Source organism: Nipponia nippon, unplaced genomic scaffold (assembly GCF_047370975.1).
Source record: "Nipponia nippon isolate SJK-2023a ecotype South Korea unplaced genomic scaffold, ASM4737097v1 scaffold_3, whole genome shotgun sequence".
NCBI classification, from domain to species: Eukaryota; Metazoa; Chordata; class Aves; order Pelecaniformes; family Threskiornithidae; genus Nipponia; species Nipponia nippon.
This window is the reverse complement of record NW_028262347.1, coordinates 111,472,147-111,490,941: the sequence shown is the minus strand read 5'-3', so window position 1 is coordinate 111,490,941 and position 18,795 is coordinate 111,472,147. Positions and strand designations below refer to the sequence as shown.

Genomic DNA, 18,795 nt, shown 5'->3' with positions numbered 1-18,795 from the left:
ACGACAGCATCATTTCAGGCCTCTTTGCCACTTGTATTTATTTATTCTGGTATTTATTTATCTCTCCCACCCAGCATGTGGGGAGGCTTGGAAGATGCCCCCTGCCCTCCATGTGGGAAGCAATGGCCCCCCTGGGAGCAGCCCCCCATCCTGGGGTCCTGGCGTGGCTGAGGAGCCAGAGTGTTGCCTTATGGCCAAGAACTGCTCTGTGCTGGCTGGTGAGATGGGGTAGACCTGGGAAACATGGGGTTGGGGCCCATTTCTGCCAGGGCTTCAGGCACCATCAGAGCCAGAAGTCCCCTCTTTCCAAGGACTGGACGTCACTGGCAAAATCCTATGGTGCTTTTTGGGTGCATTTGCTCTTGGGGACCCTTATACTGTGCCAAGGGACATGTCCATCCTCCTTCCATCGGGACTTGGAAGGGCAGGAACGAGGAAACCCCATGCTTATGGGACACTAGCTTCTCATCAGCTTTTTCTTTAGGACATTGGGGCAGGATATTGGGCTGTCAGTCCAAGCTGGCCCCCCACCACGGGTTTGGTACTCATGCAAAAGCAGGATTTAGGCTTCCCCTCTACTTGCCCTTCCCAGGGAGTCATTCCTAGCCGCTCCACTGCAGGCTTCTTGGGAAGGGTATGGCTGGGTGGGCTCCAAGCTGCTTCCCCATGTCCAAAGCAGCTCTCTGCATTCAGGCCTCCAAAAGCACTGGTTCTGCTTGGTGAGGGTCAGGCTCTATCCTCTAGCAGTGTCCAAACAGACCTTGAAAGATTGGAGAAGGTGCAAAGAAGAGTCTGAGAAAATACTTTGATGTTTGGAAATGCTCCCAATCCTCTTAAGGTTTGCAGAAATGAGGATGAAGGTGACTTTTTCCAAATGTGTAAGTGCCTTTTCGTGATGTACCCAGTGCTAAAGGGTGGGTGAGTTTAAGCATTGAGGCATACACATGGAGGACTGGAGCTCACCGCAGCCAAACTGCTATGGGAAAGAAGGCCCCGATTTGAACTCTCCAGATATACTTTGAAATGGGGTCCTCAAGGAAACGGTGATGGCCCATCATTGCATATCTCCAGATCCTGCAGGGAAGCTCTCCTGAAGGGTGCCTGGCTCAGGGTGAATGGTCACAGCCTGACTGGGAAGCTGATGACAGCTTGCTGGGTGCACCCTCGTGTCCCTGTGCCAGTGCCAGTGGCTGGTGAGGCAGCAAGTGTCCCCAGGCCGTGGCCAGAGAAGCCACAGAGCATTCATGCCCTGCCAGTGCTCATGGTCCCTATGGCTCCAGCAGGGATGGGCTCCTGGGGGATGGATCCTGCTAATGACAGGGACCCACTAAGCCTCTGAAGCTGAAACCTTCCTGCACTGGTTTTACCAGATGCCCTAACAGCGAACTGTCCCTGTCACCTCAACAGGGGTGCCTTCGCTCGCCAAAATCTCACCTGACTGTAGAGGCTCCATCAGGGACCAGTTTTGAGTGGGGTGCAGTTTCTGCATGCTCTATGGGTGAAAACCCTGCTCCTGCCTCCTTCTGTGTGGAGAAAGGGGAGCTGGAGCAGCACCCCTCTGCCCCGCAGAGGTGGGTGCAGGATTGGTCCCTGCCTCTTGTCTTACAGATGGAGGAGAAGCTCTGGAGCTGAGAAGCTCTGTAAGGCACCTTGCTGCTCGATGGTACCCAAAGCTGCACTGTGGTCTTATGCCCTGGCCCCGGGGACCCCAAAGCAACTTGCAGCGCTGCAGTGGAGGACTGAGCCCCCGGCACAACCCCTCCTGGGACAGGCTGGCACCGGCCACTCCAGGCAGGGTCGTGCACGATTTCCTCAGCTGTGCTTCGAGGGCAGCAGGCACAGGTGGCACTGCCCAGGGGGAGGTCACTTTGCAAACAGCCCCCGTGTCTGGGCCTGGGATGCGTTTGAGGTGTTTGGGGGGTGATTTACCCCCCGCAGGCCCCAGCTGCTTGGGGCCGTTCAAAGCAGGGCAAAGCTGGCAGAGGAGCCAGCATGGCGTGGGGCTCTGTCATCGGCCTTCTCCGGTTTCTCCTCGGGCGCAGGGAGACCTGGCTGCGGGGCTGCACGGCAGTGAGGACGTGGTGCATCTGGCACAGCACATCATGGGGAGCAGCCCAGGGTGACGGGCAGCCAAGCCCCCACCAAAGCTCGACATCAGTGCTCATGGGGGGGTCTGAGACTGCAGGATAGGACCCTTCCACCTCCCAGTACCCACACCGGGGCGCCCCACATCCCCTCAGTCACAGCCTTGTGTGCAAACACGCCTTCAGTAAAAGCACGCAGGGGACAAAAGTGAGGAGGACCCTCTTCCCTTTGGATACAGGGTTTGTCCTGCACGAGCCCCTCTGCCCTCCCCAGTGCCCCTGGGCAGGGGTTAAAGAGGCCCTGGCTGCACTTTGGGGCTGGCAAAGCTTCAAGCAATGGGCTGGAGCTGCCCCCAGGCACCCTGGGGGTGGTTCGGGAGGGGAGCATAGAAGGGGAGAGGAAAAAAAATGGCAAAGGGGTAGGGCACGGCAAATGATGGAGCAAGGAGCTGGGACCAACCCCTCTTTGCCGGCCTGGCCAGCCCCAGACCCATGGGCACTGCTCACGGTAATAACTGCCAGGACACAAGGGACCCAGAGAGCAAAGGTTTCACCCTCAAAATTAAGAAAAGCCCCCAGATGGTGAAACACCCTCTCCAGTTTTGGCATGGAGTGGGAGACTCGACACAGAGGGCATCTTCTGCCTGGGAAGGGTGATTTCAGCCAGGAATGGGTTCTCTTAGTGCCTTCTCTTACCTTTTGCTTTGCACAGTGGTGGCAGGAGTCCCCCAGGGAAGGGGACAAGGACGTGGCAGTGGCGGTGTGCCCCTTCCAGGTGCCACAGCCCCGTGGACACCCTCAAACTGCAGCAAACCTGGCTCGCTCCCGGCTGAAAGCCGTCCCGCAGCGGGGTCTCCCCGGGGCTGAGCCTCATCTCCTTAAAGTGCAGAGCTGGCTCCAGCCGAGCCTGCAGTTCACACGGATTCTGGTCAAGCACCTTTTTGCAGGGAAAAACCTAAAATGGGTGATTTTTTACTATGTCCTGGGTAACGGGCACTCAGCTGAAACCCAGCACTTTGGAGGGGTGGAGAATAGTGATTTGTTTCTTTTAAAAGCCTAAAATATTTCCTTGGCATCAACCAGAACCCCTCAACCTCTTAAAAAAAAAAAAAGATGAACAATTTAAGGGCATATTTGGGGGGGGAAAAAAAAGTGTTTGTTACCCTACAGAAAAAAAAATAATTCTGTATTAGTGCCGACAGGTCTATGTCCATGGAAGCAGCTCTTGGCAGCGGGCGCAGGGTGCCGGGGCTGGTCCACGTGCGGGTGCCCGGCGCCAGGGTGGCCGAGGCGAGGGTGCCCGGCGGAGGGTGCGCACCAGCAGATGGCACTCCCAGAATTTATTGCTACAGCAAGCTGCCTCTCGGAGAGCAGTCATGTAGGAGATGTCCTATTATATGGGCAGTTGACTTTAATAGTCATTGTGTGCTTAAAGCACAGCAAAACAACAGTGGGAAAAAAAAAAAAAAAATCCCCACTCCACTTGGATGGCCCTTTTCCCCCCAGCCCTGCTAGTCTATTTGTACAGTAAATTAAAAATATGAATCACTTCTCTCTACTGCCTCCCCAAACACTCATCCTGTCAGGCTCTGTGTTGTCTTCATTTGTATTACCTTAATTTAATGTTAATTATGTTCTTCATTTACAAAGAACAAGCATTTACACTCCCTGTCTGGGGATTTTCCACGCTCGCGGTCTCCACAGACTGGGAGGCGAAGGGGAGCGGCAGAGGCAGCGGAGCTGGGGAGGGGGCTGTTAGCACGGCCGCGGGAACCGGGGGAGCGGGGATGCTCCCGCACCACCCCCCGAACGAACCGGTAATGATGAGCGCTATTGCCTTTCGATTTATGAAACCGTATCGCTGCCTGTGCTTAAATCCCCCCTAATAAATCCTTTTTAAAAGGTCCTCGGCCAATGGAGGGCAGTGATTTATGGCGGGGAGCTGGGACGGAGGCAGGGTTTGCTGCCGGGGGAGGTGGGGACCTGGCCGGGGATGCTAGGGGCTGGGAGCCCGGCCACCCACCAGTAGCCCCAAGAAAACTTCCCAGACAGCTTTTCCCTGACGTCTGCAGACTTGTTGGATGCTGTCAGTGATGGGATGACCTGTAACGACAGCGTGGATGAGAACCGCAAGTTCCTGCTCTGTGCCTCAGTTTCCCCATCAGCGCCTGGAGGCGATTACTCCCCTCCCAGATCTCCCCATCCCAGAAACTCCCAGCCTGGGTGCCAGCCCCAGGCGCTGGCTGGGGAGCCAGACTTTTGGGTGCACTAACAGAAATGACTCCGTGTGTGCATGCATGAGTGTGTGTGTCCATGTGCACACACATAAAGGGCCCAGGTCTCTAAAAACGCCATGCAGCCACCCAAAACCTGACTCTCCTGGGCACAGAGCCTGTGTCTGGAACAAGGAAGGATGGAAAAGAAGAAGAAAAAAAAGAGCAGCAATGAAAGTACGTACTGTGAGTCTTTTTGGTGGAGCTGGCACCTCCCTGGGACATGGGACACATGTGGCCCCCTTCCCAGCCTGCCCCTGCCCGTCCCCTGGGATGGGGAACGTGGGGGTGAAGGCTCTGTGCACAGCCACATCTTCAAACCTCATGCCACCCTTCTACACTGAGCAGGGTTTGGGTGCTGCCCACGGCTGCCTGCTCCCTGCCAGAGCCTGGTCCTCTGGCACCATGTCCAGCCGCAGGTCGGGGACATCAGGAGCTTCTCCCAGGGGACATGCAGGTTGGATTTGGGCAGAGGAAGAAACATTTTGGATCCCATTTATGGATGCCTCCTTGGACTGAGTCAGAGCTCTTGGGGTCACATTTTGCCATGCAAATCGGGGTGGGACCAGGACATCATGAGAGCTGGGAGGGCAATGGGCAGAGCTGGCCCACCCCAAAACCCTCCCAAACACCCCGAAAGCTAATTAAAAAAAAAAAAAAAAAAAGCGCCACCCAAATCTTCCTATTCTGTATGATCACAGGAATCCCAGAAAAGCACAAAAAAAACCCAGACTCCCCCCAGCAAAAACCCAGGGTGCCACGCACTGTCCACTTCCCGCACTCCTCCTCATCCCCACCACCTGTTTCCATGGCAAAAGCCAAATATTATGGGGTGGGGACCTGAGCCCCCTTGCCGCTAAGCCGGCCCCAAGGGCCTGGGGCAAGTCTCTTCACTGGCTACTTATGGGGATGGTCACAGGTTTGGCCCTCCAGACTTCTCCCACCTCTTGCAGTGGGTTTGCACACTCTCGGGATGCCCACATGCCCAGCTTGCAGCTGCAGAGCCCTGTCCCAAAATCCTGCTTGTGGGGTGCTCAGCCCCCTCTGCCTTGACCCCAGCCAGCAGCAGACCCACCGCAGGGTCACCTTCCCCCCACCCTGCCATTCTGCTGCCACACAGGGCTGAGACTGCTCACTTCGTGACATGAGTGGCTCAAATACGCCCCACAGGACAAACCACTCCCCGGGTGCAAGGAGAGGGGGGTGACCGTCTCCATCATCCTCCGCCGGCCGTGCCCGTGCCCTCCCTGCGCGCTCCTGCGCGCTCTCCCTTATTAACAATGACCTTTCCACCGCGCTCGCTGCCGATTCCCCAGTCCCAAATATCTTTTAAATGGGTTTCAGGAGCTGATGCGCGCTCCGTTAAAAGGCCACCGCATCGCACCCGCGCCACCCTGCGTCCCCCCGCGCCGCAGCCCCCCCGTCCCCACGCAGCGCCACCCGCGCACACGCTCGCACTAACATTTTAATTAATGACAACGGCTTTTTTGTGTTTTTTTTTTTTCTCCCCTCATAAGCACTTTAATGTGTGTTCGCAGCCCGGCTGATCCCCACAGCCATGGAAATATTAGGTTGACGGATGTGGTCTGTCGCCAGTGCTCCCTCAACGGGTCTGCCTGTCAGCTCGCCGATGATGACATTAACACGGGAAGAAAGTGATGACAAATGCCCGTTATCAGGGAACGAGGCCTGTGACAAATCGCACGGCGCCTCGCGAGCAGCCCCATTACGCTGTAATAAAAAAAGATGGATGGCTCAGCGCACCGGGGCCCCGCGCTAATGCGATTTCGCCTGGTCTCTCCGGGTTCTAATTAAGGCAGAAAACGGAGAACGAACAGGAGTCCCCGGTGCCCGGCCCCCCACCCGGTCCCCCCTCAAACACCCCGCGGTGATGGGCGCTCGTCCTCGGGGACAGTGTCCCCTGGCCGCCCCAGTGCCCCAGCCCCTTGGGAGAGGGTATCTGGGGGGACGAAGAGAGATGGGGGGGGGGCTTGTGGTAGAGGTGAGGGGCTTGGGGGGACCCCCCCCCAACCTGTGCCCGCCCAGCCCACCTCTGCCGGGTGGGCTGAAGGCTCCTCCATCTACGGCGAAAGGAGGAGGGGGAGACACGGCCACCGTCAAGCGCGTCAGTCGCAGACAAATGTCCCCTCCACCATCTGCTGCAGTGTGCAAGGCGGGGGGGAGCACTGCATGGCGGAGAGGGGCTGGGACAGTGTCACCCCAGGAGGAGGATCAGCCACTGCGGAGCAGGGACACCGACACCGGCCACCAGGTCCGTGGGGACAGAGAAGGGGTGGCCATCGGGGGTTGAACTGTGCATGAGGGGTCCATGGGATGCTCATGGGAAGCAGCGACTTGCTTTGGGATGGGGTTGGGGGAAGGCAGCTGCGGGGGTCAGACCCCCCCCAGGAGACATGGCCATCTGTACTCACGGAGCACAGGGATGGCTGTGCCCTTGGTGACAAGGAGACAGCCCCAGCTGCCAACAAGGGTGGGAGAGGGCCGCATCCAGCACACACAGGGGAAGAGAGGCTGTAATCCCCCCACTGTGGGGTGCACAGTGAGGATGAGCACCCCACAGCCCCAGGATGGGGTGCCCAGGCTGCGCACGCAGGTGCTTCTCCTGACAGACTCCATACCTCCCTGCTGTCACCCACCCACTGCAGCCGGTGTCCCCACAGCCACCCAGCTGCCTGCACGCCCCTCACCCCCTCCCAGCACCCCGGCAAGGAGGTAGGTCCAGTCTCCCTCCCCGCCCCACAGCCTCATCTCCCTTGGGTGTTTTCACTGGGGTGCAGGAGGAGATGTGCAAGCGGTGGCTCACTCCCTGTCCTCTCCCCAGAGACCTGAAGAGCATCCACAGATGTGGTCAGACTTACGGGGGTCTCAGTGGGCTGTAGATACCCCCACGAGTGCCTTCGGCTCAGGCCTCCAGAGAGGAGCAGTTGCACTGCCATCAGGGTCCCTCTGCGTGGCTGGAATCAGTCCTCCTGGCACCTTGCAGACATGGTGAGAGGCCACACCAGTGGGGTTTTTCCATCTTCTCGGCATGCAGGGAAGATCTGTGCAGCCCCCAGCCCTCGCCAGACCTGACGTGGGTGATGCCAAGGGGGTGCAGCCCCCACGTGCACTCTGCACCCCGCAGGACAGCGTGGAGCAGCCATCTCCTGCTGGGGGTTACAGCCAGATCCAGCGTGTGTTATTTACCTTGTGCCAGGCAGCCTGTAGGCTCAGAATCTCTGGTTCTTTTGCTTCACTGCATGCATCTCTGCAACTCCAGGCAGGACACAGCAAGGCACGGGGAGTCGGTGGCATGGGGACCTGCCAGGGGACGTCACTGTCTTTGGGCAATGGAGAAGGAGGCTCAGATGAAGGATGCTCCCTGTCCTGGCACCGCATTGTGCTGCTCTGCCCGTGCTTTTGAAACTTCTTTTTCTTTTCAGTGCAAAGCTGGATTTCTTCCGGAGTGATTCGTGAGTGATTCCTGTCGTGTCCTGGGGGATTTATTGGTGATTTCAGGTGGTTTTTTAAAGCTCCCACTTATTTACGGCTCCCCATGCCCCTTCCACCTGCCCAGGCCTTCAAAGGGGATTTGACAAACTTGAAATATTGCTGGAGCAAAACTGATCCCACATGGCAACGATTTTCAGTGGTAGCATCCCAGCTCTGTAGTAAAAGCTGCTCATCTGGAGCTGGACTCACCTATCTGTACTTATCAATTTTTACATCCCAGATCTAACTTTAGGCTTGTTCAGAGTGAGAACCGAGCAATGTCCTCCAACGGCAGCTTCTGAATGTAGCTCTCAGCCTCTGGTCCTGTCTAGCAGTATAGATTCAACCTGCTCTCCTGAAGCCAGTGGCCAAAAGATGTGCAGAGGCCACGGAAATGATTTCAAACAAATCACCTTTGCTGAGAGCCAGCTGGGAAGGCACCGAGCTCCTGCTTCCGCAGCGGGTTCAGAGCAGAGGCCATGCTTCCCCAGCTGGGCTGCGCTTTGGATGCTGCACCTGGATCTGTCAGTGGCCAATGCTCGAGGGTGGTGCAAGCCACAAACTGCCGTTGCCTGAAATCGACTTAGTCCTAAGAAGTACCCTAAAAAAAAAAGTAAAAAAATCATTCCCATAATGTTCAGGCACTGGAACAGGCTGCCCAGGGAAGTGGTTGAGTCCCCATCCCTGGAGGTATTTAAAAGATGGGTAGATGTGGTGCTTAGGGACATGGTTTAGTGGTGGACTTGGCAGTGTTAGGTTAATGGTTGGACTCGATGATCTTAAGGGTCTTTTCCAACCTTAACGATTCTATGATTCTATGAATGTTGCAAAATGACCTGCAATGGGGTTATGTGAAGGACGTGGTAAATATCTTGAGGAGGGGTTGCTGGCAAGGATGCGAGTTTTCACTGCAGCCTTGCAAAGTTAATGCTCCTTGGATGAGAAACGGGGAGCAGGAATGTGTGTTATCCATTGGAAAGCACAAGTGTCAGTCTGGACACCAGCAGGCCCCTCAGTTTGCACACAGCAGCAGGAAGCCCAGTGGGACAGCGACAGACCCATTGCCTCTGCGGGATGGGCAGGCACCAGGAGAGGCTCGCCGAGCCCTGCCTGTCCGGCTGAGGGGGTGGCAGCCAGTACGCCCCAGCCCTTGGCAATACAGCCCGCCAAAAATGAGCCCTGCCCACCGCAGGCAAGCAGGCAGATACCGCTCTCAGGGGAAAAGCCCTAACATCTTACCTGGGTATGGTTTGCCACCTCCTCACCCTTCCCCAGCAGAGAGCAAAGGCAGGGTGTCAGCAAGGCTGCGCCACATATGCAGCGTCACCCTGAAATTTGGGCAAGACCAGTGGCATTTCACTCCGCTCAACAGCAGGACAAACATTTGCTAAAATCTGGCCCTGGCCCTTTCTGAGGGGATGTTAGGGGAGGGGTTTGTGCAGCCATCTCGTGGGGATGCAGGTTTCACCCCAGGGCCTGTCTCTCAGCCTCAGGACCCTGTGCTGCCCTGGGATCATACATGCCACCCTGTGGGTGAGTCCCCAGTCAAACCATCACATGCTGCATGGAAAATTTGCTGTAGAGAGCGCTGCTCCTGGCAAAATAAAGCCAAATCAGGAGAATCATGAGACTGGGCAAGCAGGGAGCTCCTGCAGTGCAGCCAAGGGGTGGGAGCCCTCCAAGTAATGGGACCATGGTCTGGTTTGTTCCCAGTTTCCCCTCCACTGCCTGGGCAAAGCTGGGCTCCTGCTGGGGCAGGGAAACCACAGAGCAGGGAGCACTGACGACACCAGCCACGGCAGTGCCACCCCTGGGGGACACTTGGGTCCTGCCCAAGCACAGGACAGCAAGAGAATCACTGTGTTGCGCAAATGCTCCTGCAGAGCTTCAAGAGTCAGAAACATTGTTCTTCTTGTGCTCTTGTCATTTTTTTTAAGATGTTCTCCCTTATCACCGAATAGTGGGGAGCTCTTGGTGTGCAGCCAGGAGCGGGGGCAGGTGCTTTTTATAGCCTCCCCAAGGGCTGCCCCAAACCCACTCGGACCACCTAGACTGGCAGGTCAGGCTGGCATCATCCCAGGATGGGGAGCAGCTGCTTGGTGGGTACAGGACTATCAAGGTTTACAGCCGTGCTCAGCGGTTGCTGCAGGCAGGGACTGGGGTGGCAGCTGAAATAGGTGTCCCCAAAGCTCAGCTCCCATAGCCAGGAAAGCAAACAGAAATTATTACCAAAATAGCTGGAAAGCATGTCGTGATGGGGCTGAGTGACGCAGGGCCCACGTGCACTGGAGTGGGGGGGTCTGGGACCTGGAGGGACACGTGTGCCTGGGGGGGCAGGAGAAGTATAACCTCCACAGGAGATTTCTGCATGCCAGAGCTCATGGATCATGGAGGCAGGGGGCAACAGACCAAGGCGGATGCTTCAGGCCACCGACCGTGGCATTGCACTCTGCTGTACTTGTGCCAGGTCTTCCTGGTCGCTCAGCCCAGCAAGGCTGGGCCGGGCAGGGGCTGGGTTCGGGTACCTGGTGCCTTCCCTGGCTCTGCTGTCAATGTTCATGAAGCCATCAGTCCGTGGGTGCCTCAGTTTCCCCCCAACAAGGAGCCACCCCTTCAGGCTTGATGTTGCTGACTCAGGACCCCACTGCAGGTAAAACAGGAGGAGAGCACAGTCAGGGAGAGCCCTCAGGAGAGGGACAGGGACAGGGTGGAGGGGGACAGGCTGGGAGCTACCTTTGCTCCAGCCCTGCTGCCCCTGGCTCTGGGCAGCTGTGCCATTGCAACCAGGGCGCCTCAGCAGCCCCCCTGCCCTGCATCCCCCCTACCAGCCACTTCACTTTCGCTGTAGCTCTGCTGACCTGCCATTAGTTATAATGCCTGAGCCAAAGTAGGAGGTCAGCACAGGCTGGCCCAGACATAAATCAGCTCCCTATGGGCAAGGAGACTGGGCGATGGCAGTGGCAGGCACCGCCATGTGCTGCAGGCCCCCTGGGATGCTGCCCAGGGATGGAGGCCTTACCCCCACTCATGCCCAGCCAGACTCCCCGGGGACCATGCTGTCCCCCTAGCAGGTCCTCAGGGTGATGGGAAGCACTGTACCACCCGTCCCGGCTGGTTACGGGGGACAAGGGACACGGTGGGGTCCAGCCAGAGAGAAGTTGCATGGCCCCACAAAACGAAGCAGAGGGGCTGAGCCCCTAAAAGCTTTGAGGGAGGAAAGAGGACCAGTTCAGGAGGTGTCCACAGCAGAGCTGGGCACCCATAGAGGTGACATGGCTGGAGGCGGGTCAGAGGGGTGGCACCGCCGGGCTGAGGGGACAGTCTGCAGGCTGGGGACACCTCCCGCTGCCCTGCTGGAGGGCAGCCTGGGTGGAGGGGGGTATCCCCCCAACACGGGGCTGGCTGAGCCGCCTGCCCAAAGGGCCCCAGCACAGGCCCGAGCTGCCTGCAGCCCGCCCGTTGCTGCCGATACCCAGTCCTCCAGCTCCCTCTGCTGCCTGCGAGGATGGCGGCTGCCCGAGCCCACCGCATCGGGGCTGGACCGGCCGGGAGCAGCTTCTCAGCCCTCCGGAGTCCCCAGTAAGGTCCTCACGCACGGGCGACAGGGCTGCTGCACCAGCACCCCACCACCCCCCCGGGCTGCTGCCCCGCAGAAGAGGTGTGGGCAGGGGGTGCTCCCGGCACGCTGCGGGGGACATGGGGCACCCAGCCCCGAGCAGCCCCCAGCGCGGCTGGAGAGCCCGGTGGGTGGCTGCAGACCCCGGAGACCCCAAGGAGGGACAGACCACGGCGAGAGCTCAGCCTCGGTACTAGACACCGGAGACTCCACGCAGGGACTGCAGCTCTTAAGTCCAGGCGCTTGTAAACCGCTCCTTTCAGCTTAGGTGATTTTTTTTCTCCGAGTAGACACTTGTGTCCACGCACACACGCTGTGAGTATCAGGAGCTGCAGAGCAGCCAGTCTATTTCTTTTTAAAACTTGACATAAGCAGGTAAATGATCCCCAAGTAACGCATTTACCACAAGAGGGGAAACATCGGCTCTGCTGCTGCTGCCGGAGCAGGAGTGCCTGCCTCCCATTCCCCCCGGTGACGGGGAGCCTGAGTTATGGCCCTGTTGGAGAGACAGCGGTTTGTAAATGCCTCTGTTTGTGCTGTTTTCCAGGCCGACCAGAGCCCATTGATCACTGGGGCAGGAGTGAAGCCAGCGAAGAGAAGCAGGAGCGGGAAAGGCGGAGGCACGCAGCTGGAGCCGTGCTTGGGGCTGGTGCATCCTCATGGGACAGGCAGCCATGCCGTGCCAGGAGCTGGGTGCATGCAGGGATGCTGGGATCTGGCCTTTCCTGGGACCTCTGTGTCCTTTCCCCTCTGGGAGATCCCTGGTCCAAGGACACAGCCTGCATCTTTCACCCCTCGAACAAGCTGGTTTGCTTGGACTTGGCCAACAACTGGAAAAGGGTTTAAGTCAAGGACCCCCATGGCACTACAGGGAGAAGGTCCCCGTGCCAGGGTGGTGCAAGCAGGGAGCCTTATGGCATGTGTATTTGGTGTGAAACAAGGCTGGTTTGGGGGTGAGGACCGAGCCTTTATTTGGCCACGTCTCACAGCCACTAAATGCTACCAAGGCTCCTCGGGAACTGGGATGCTGTTTGCACCCAGTGAAACTCAGACCCTGCCCAAAGAGCAAACAGCCTCAGGAAATGTAAGAAGAAGGGAAACTGAGGCACAGCGTGACAGTGTAGCAAGTGGAGACGTCCTGGGTTTGATCTGAGGCCTCAGTATTGGACCCTTTTATAACCTCAAGCACTTGCTGTAGCACAGCCAGTGTTGAGAGACTTACCTGGGCAACCTATAAACTGCTTTGAGTGAATTCTCCCCCCAGAGCCAGGCAAAGGAAAAGCCATTTGCCCGGTGCCTGGGATGAACCTGAGCAGTCTGGGGACTTGCATGCCTCACGCTGCAGCAGCTTTGCAGCAGCATCCCAACCACTCACATGTGCAGTGTGCATGAAAGAGGCATCTCAGCACCATGGGACAGGGCAGTCATGGGGGTCATGTTGGACACCCCCCCCCAAAGCCATTCCCTGGGAGCGGGGGTCACGACACGGCTGCTCCAGGCACAGCAGCTGCCCCATAAGAGCTGGTGTGCTTTAGGTACGTGGTTGCTGCCCACACCGTGAAGCTGCCCACCCTCTCCCTGAGCCCTGCACAGAGCCAGGCTGCTCCATGCCAAGGGGCTGTGTCAGATCGGGGCACTTGGCTCTTGAAATCTTACCTGCAAGTCACAGGCAGGTTGTTTCCCATAGCGCAGGTAGGGAAACTGAGGCAGAGAGGGCTGCTGGGAGTCAGGGAGGGGAAGGTGGCAGTGTCAGGCACAGGCCTGTCCTGGCTGCACCATCCCTGCTAAGCCATAGGGAAAGTCACTTGCCTACCAAGCATGAGACAACTCCCATGGGATATCATGGTCAGCATCCCCCTGCCCGGCTGGGGGGGACGATCCTGGGGTGCCCAAGAGGGCACCAGCTCCAGGCTTTGCTCCTCCAGGCACAGGCTCATGCTGACCGCCAGCCCCTGCCGTGGCCTCCACCACAGGACACAGCACGGCATCCTGCCACGTACCCACGCCACGTTCCCATCAGGGCAGCCGTGCCGTCACCCGGGTGGATCTTCCTCCAGCCAGAGACCATGGGTGCTGGAAACAGAGACTGCAACGCTGAGTGTCGATGCCAGGACCTGGTGCATCCCCTGCTGCGTCCCTCGCTCCTGCTGCCCACCGGCTGCGCAGGCAGGGCTCTCACTCCGCATCCCCCGGCCCTGGGGATGCCCTGCAGGGAGCTCTGCCCCCCTGCCAGACCCCCCCGCTTGCACCCCAGCAGCCCTTCCCTCACGCTCCACGCCGTGCTGACATCGCCCTGGCCATCAATAGCGCTTGGTTAATTAATTTGATGGGAACAGCAGGGACCGCACTTTGCATTTAGTGAACTTCGAGAACTTCCAACCTCATCTTCATAATTGGCCTCATAAATTTGAGGAAAGAGAGAAATCAGCAAAGCCAGAGGAGCGCAGGAGGCGGAAGAGGCCCTGCACGCGGGAGGGCGGGCGGGCGCGTGAGAAGTGACTCTATTTGGTGTCCTTATTTAATTTTATTGCACAGATCCATCTTCGCCCACCCCCTCCCTGCCTAGCCCTCTCTCTCCCGCTCTCCCTGCTGGGTTCACCTAATCATGATAAATTCATATTCATTTCCCTGCCTGCTCCGGCGGGGGGAGCAGCTCCCTTACATTCACCAGGCTGTGCTACCATTAGCAAATATTTACTCATGAATACGAAGCACCAGCATTAGAAGCCAAACCACCCCCCTCTGCACCCCTTTTCCCCAAACCCCGGCGCCCTCCCACCCCGGCACAAGGACAAGCATGATGGCTAAGGATGGGTGTCCTCCCCGCAGGGTAGGAAGAGCTGCCTAACGCTCAGAGCTGCAGCAACTTGGCCCAGGCTTTTTCTTCCTTTTACCCCAGGGGCAGAGAGACCTTTGATGGGGGGGACAGGAATTGCCAGATCCCCCAGTCTGGACCCACCTTGGGGGCCGGGGGGTGGGAGCGAGGACCTCTGCAGCAGGAGCTGAGCGTCTGTCCCAGCTCCCCGACTTTCAAGTCGGTCTCTAAGTGCTGCTGTGTTTGGGTTTATTTTTAATTTTCAGGATGATCAGACTCACAGCCAGGGAGGGCAGGAAGGGGGTGCATTGGGGAGGGGGAATAGCTGAAGCCCCTTTCTGGGAAGCAGGAACCAGGCAACACCTCATTAGAGATGCCCAAAATCGTCTTTGCTCAACCTGCCTGCACCCATCCTGGGGGCTCAGCACCCACCTCCTCCCGGGCACCCCAGGAGCTCCATCCCTTCCACTTTCTTCACAAGTGTGGCACCCCGGGGTTTAGAAGAGGCAGAAGCTGTGCTGGGGTAAGGGGGTGGCCACGTCCTGCCCTGCGGCAAAGGCTAAAGAGGGATCTCGGAGAAGCACATGGCCCCAGGGGATGCCGGGCTGGAATTAGCTCCTGGCTTGGGGTCTGCAAGTAACTGGGAGGATGGAGGGCAGGATTAGGGGCACAAGGAGGAGAGTGTGTGGGGTGGCTCTGTCCCCTCCATCCGGGGCAGAGGGGAACTGCCCAGCCCAGGGCTGACTCACAGCGGGCAGTACGGTCCAGCTCCTCGTGTTCCTCCCCTTGTACCAGGACGAGGGAAAAGCAGGAGCCTTCAGCATCCAGAAATGTCAGCCCCAGCTGCTCTGGCCAAGCCTAGTCATGCTCCTTCACCTGCTGCCCCTTTGCATCTGCTGCAGCTGCACCCAGGGGAGATGACCCCCATCCATCCTTGGCCCACCTGGCTGCAGCTGGCCACAGGAGGGCCCTCTGCCCCCTCCAAAGCTCCTGGGCAGGCATTTGTGGGGTGGGAGGGGACAGACAGACACCAGGCCCCTTCCCTCACAGAGCAGGGGGCTGGCAGGACTTCTCTCCACATGACATGTATGCACTAGGGCCACCCTCATGCCATTTCCCAAGGGACTGGGCGAACAGTCCCGTTCCTGAGCAGCCCTGACCCCGCAAACCCCTGTCTGGCCTCCCTCCAAGTAAAAGCAGCACAAACGGCAGGGCTAGGGCTTGGATGCGCTGCTGCAGCACCCGTTTGGCCCCAGGGTGTGAATTCTGTCCCCGGAGAGGGGGGTGACAAAGGGGAAGGAGCTGGGGGCCAGCAGTGCCCCATCTCCCCCACCTCCAGTGATGTCCCCAGCACATGGCCCTGGTGAGAGGGGCAGCCCCAGCCCCCCAGGAACAGCTCACCCCAGCATCCAGAGCTGTGTTCGCCAAGGGGAGCAGCCCCATACTCCGCTCCCTGCCCCGACCCAGGGCTGCCAGCCATAAGGCTCTAGGAAAAATCCTCCAGGAACATCCCAGAAGCACTGCAGGGAGAGGGAGCCCCCATCCAGCCTCCCTTTGGGGCAGGACTATCCCCAGCCCTGGATGAGGCCAGCTGTGGCCCTGCCCAGCCAAGCCTAGATGACCCCAGGGATGGGGACTCCCTCCTCTCTGGGGCTGGTGCCAGGGCTGCAGAGCCCTCCTGCGGAGAGAGTGCTGCCCCGGGCTCTCCCAGGCCCTGGGCTGGGGCTGACTCCCCTTTGGCCCTGGAGAACCCAGCCCAGCCCTCACTGGCTCTGCCCCAGCCTCTGCCCACCCCAGCAGCCCCTGGCCCTCTCCAGCTTCTCCATCTCCCTTTTGAGCCAATGTTTCTTGCTGCTCATCTCCATGTGCTCCCTTGGCTTCCAGGCTGTTCAGATTCCCCTTGGAACACCAAAGCATTTCCATACTCAGGAGACCGAGCTGTGTTCCAGGCACAAAACAGGAAACAGAGCAGCAGCCAGCTCCCATATACCCTACTCTTTGATGAAATATGGAAAAGCTGACAGCAATCCCTTCCTGACTCCACACATAAAGAGCTCAGCCCAAGGCTCAGAGCTCGGGAATTGCTCCTTTCTCTGGGCACGGCCAGTCCCAGCTCAGCCACGTGGCCAGCTGGACGCCGGGACACAGCCAGGTCCCACTCTACCATGGGAGGATGGTGGCCAGCAACTCCCTGTCCTGAGAGCCAGAAGTGGGGATCCGACAGCGTGAAGGTCTCCGCTGCCTTCTCCCTGCCTGTACTGAAAACAAGGAGACAGGCCAGCACAGGAGGGGCTCCTGGTCAGCCAGAGGGAAGAGTCCCAACAGTTGCAGGGCAGAGAGCAAAAAGACAGAGATGCAAAGGAAAAAGAGAGAAGGGATTTATTTTACTTCACATTCCAAAGCACCAAGACGTGCCAGAAGACATCCATTTCCATCAGGTGTTCAGCAGAAAGGCTGGGCTGACACATGACATTGCCGGGGTTAAGGCCTCCCCAGCAAACACCCTGGCCCCGCTACTGGTGCCCCGCAACCACGGCTGACACCGCAGCAAGAAACTGTGCAAACCCGCCAGGTTTAATGCCTTTGTGCCTGCCCTGGCAGCAAACACGCAGCTTGTCACCACACGTGACAAAGACACAGCAGAGTGCAGAGCTGGGGTGGCCGGGTGCCCCCCAAGATGAGGGAGCAGGAGGCCAGGCCCAGAGACTGCCCAGAGGGAGCCCTGGGGTCCTGGCACAGAAACACCCACCATGGCGTTCCTGGCAGCCGATGCCGCGGAGCGGCACCTCTGCCAGGAGGAACCACTGCAATACCCATAACGAAGACAGAGCACTGCAAGTCTCTGGGACATTCATCTCCAGAATATAAAAATAGTTGAGGTTTCCCGAAAAATAAAATTCACTCCACGGAACTGTCGGGGCCAGCACACACGTACACGTATACTCAAATACACACACACACTCTATGACCAAAGACCAGATGACTCCATGGCTTCCACACATACATAGGGAAAGCTTTGCTTCGCCCAAATTAGAACTAAACTATCTCCTCGTGCTTCTCTCTGCCTCTGCACCTCCTTTGCACAAACACACAGCCCTGCTGGGTTACATTCAGTGCCGTTACATTCAAACCCTTCCTGAGCACAGCTCCCCTGAGCCGTGAGGTCCGCCCCTCTCCTGCACTGAGAGGAAAGCAGCCCTCGGGGCTGCACCAGGGGAGAATCACAGCTCTGCGCTGGAGCATCCTCAGCACACGACGGGCTGAGAGCAAGCAGGCACAGCACATCGTGTCCCTGCACCTCCTTCAAGGCCTACCTGGCACCAGGGGAAGCTGGTGGCAGTTGTAGCATTCCGGCCCCATGCAGCGAGACCCACCAGAGGACACAAGTCAGCTCAGATGGAGGGAGGACACAGCAGCAGCACAGGGGGACCCTTCACGATTCCCACAGTAGCAAGTGTCAGCAGTAGTGAGAAGGGGGAAAGCCTGTTCCAGGGCCAAGACAGACCCTGGCTGCCTTCATACACAGCTCAGGCCAGAGATTTTGGGGTGTCTGTGCACAGACACAGAGGAAGATGCATCCCACTTCCCCCATTCCCAAGCACTGGGAGGGGCTGGATCACAAGGCTCTGCAGCCCAGCCTTCTGAAGCTTCCCAGGGAGGGCAGGGCCAGGGCAGCTGAGAGGCAGCAAGCCCTTTAGGTAGCCAGGGGCTGCCTGTTGTCTCAGGCAGCGCTTCCAGCATGGTTCCAGCCCATGGCCTCTGCTGGCTGAAGCCATACAGCTCTGCCAGCAGCAGGGCCCTGTGCTTGCGAGGAGCCCCAGTTTGCTGGGATATGTTCCCCAATCTGCAGTAACCACAGAGTGGCACTGGGGAAACCAGCACCCTTCAAAACAGCAGCACGGCAGCGGGCCCAGGGTGCTGGGTGACAACTGGGTGTCACCAGTCCCGTTCTGAGGGCTCCCGGTAAGGCAGCCCCAGCTGAATGAAGACATCTTTCTCTGTGGGAGTGGGCAAAGTATGGCCAGATAACACCTTGACACCTCCAGGGCCTCGCACCACAGCCGAGCTGAGGGCGTGCTCTGAGAGGCTCATGCCCTTCGTCTTGGCCAGGGCCCGCATGGAACGGTTGAAGTGAGCTGAGCCGGTGAAGTAGAGCAGGGCGCAGGCAAACTCACTGTAAGGCACGACGATGATGTCAAGCCGGCGATGACGCCGGGCTGGCCCAGGGAGGCGGCACACCCCCAGGTACTTCTTCTGCTCACCATTGTCCTCCTGACTCACCAGGTCATCTGTAAGGAAGCCTGGAGAGAAGGAACAGGCAGAGACGGGCTGAATGGCAGAGACTGACAGCCCCATTCCAAACTTCCCACTGTCCAGACAGCAGCTGAGGCATCTCATAACGTGCTGTGGGACCCCAAGGGCAATCCAGCCTCAACCCTGACAGCCTCACGCAGACAGGAGAAGCCATGCTGAACTGCAGCAATACTCCCCCCTTAACACCGGCTGCAGAGCTGC

The 18,795-nt window shown here is 58.4% G+C and overlaps 1 protein-coding gene across 7 annotated transcripts in view; it reads right to left on the bottom strand.

Annotated features, from left to right (window-relative positions):
• Positions 1–7,136: 7,136 nt before the first annotated feature.
• Positions 7,137–18,795, bottom strand: part of POLL (DNA polymerase lambda) — a 22,619-nt gene continuing 10,960 nt past the window's right edge. For 2 of the 7 annotated variants that reach the window (XM_087766470.1, XM_087766474.1), the window contains exon 9: positions 16,643–18,581. In XM_087766470.1, the coding sequence (XP_087622596.1) occupies positions 18,217–18,581 (365 nt within the window). In that variant the 3' untranslated portion in view covers positions 16,643–18,216. Of the gene's footprint in view, positions 8,451–10,078; positions 10,494–16,642; positions 18,582–18,795 lie in introns of those variants that run through there. The other 5 variants (XR_015706584.1, XM_087766469.1, XR_015706583.1 and 2 more) reach the window with 5 other exon arrangements.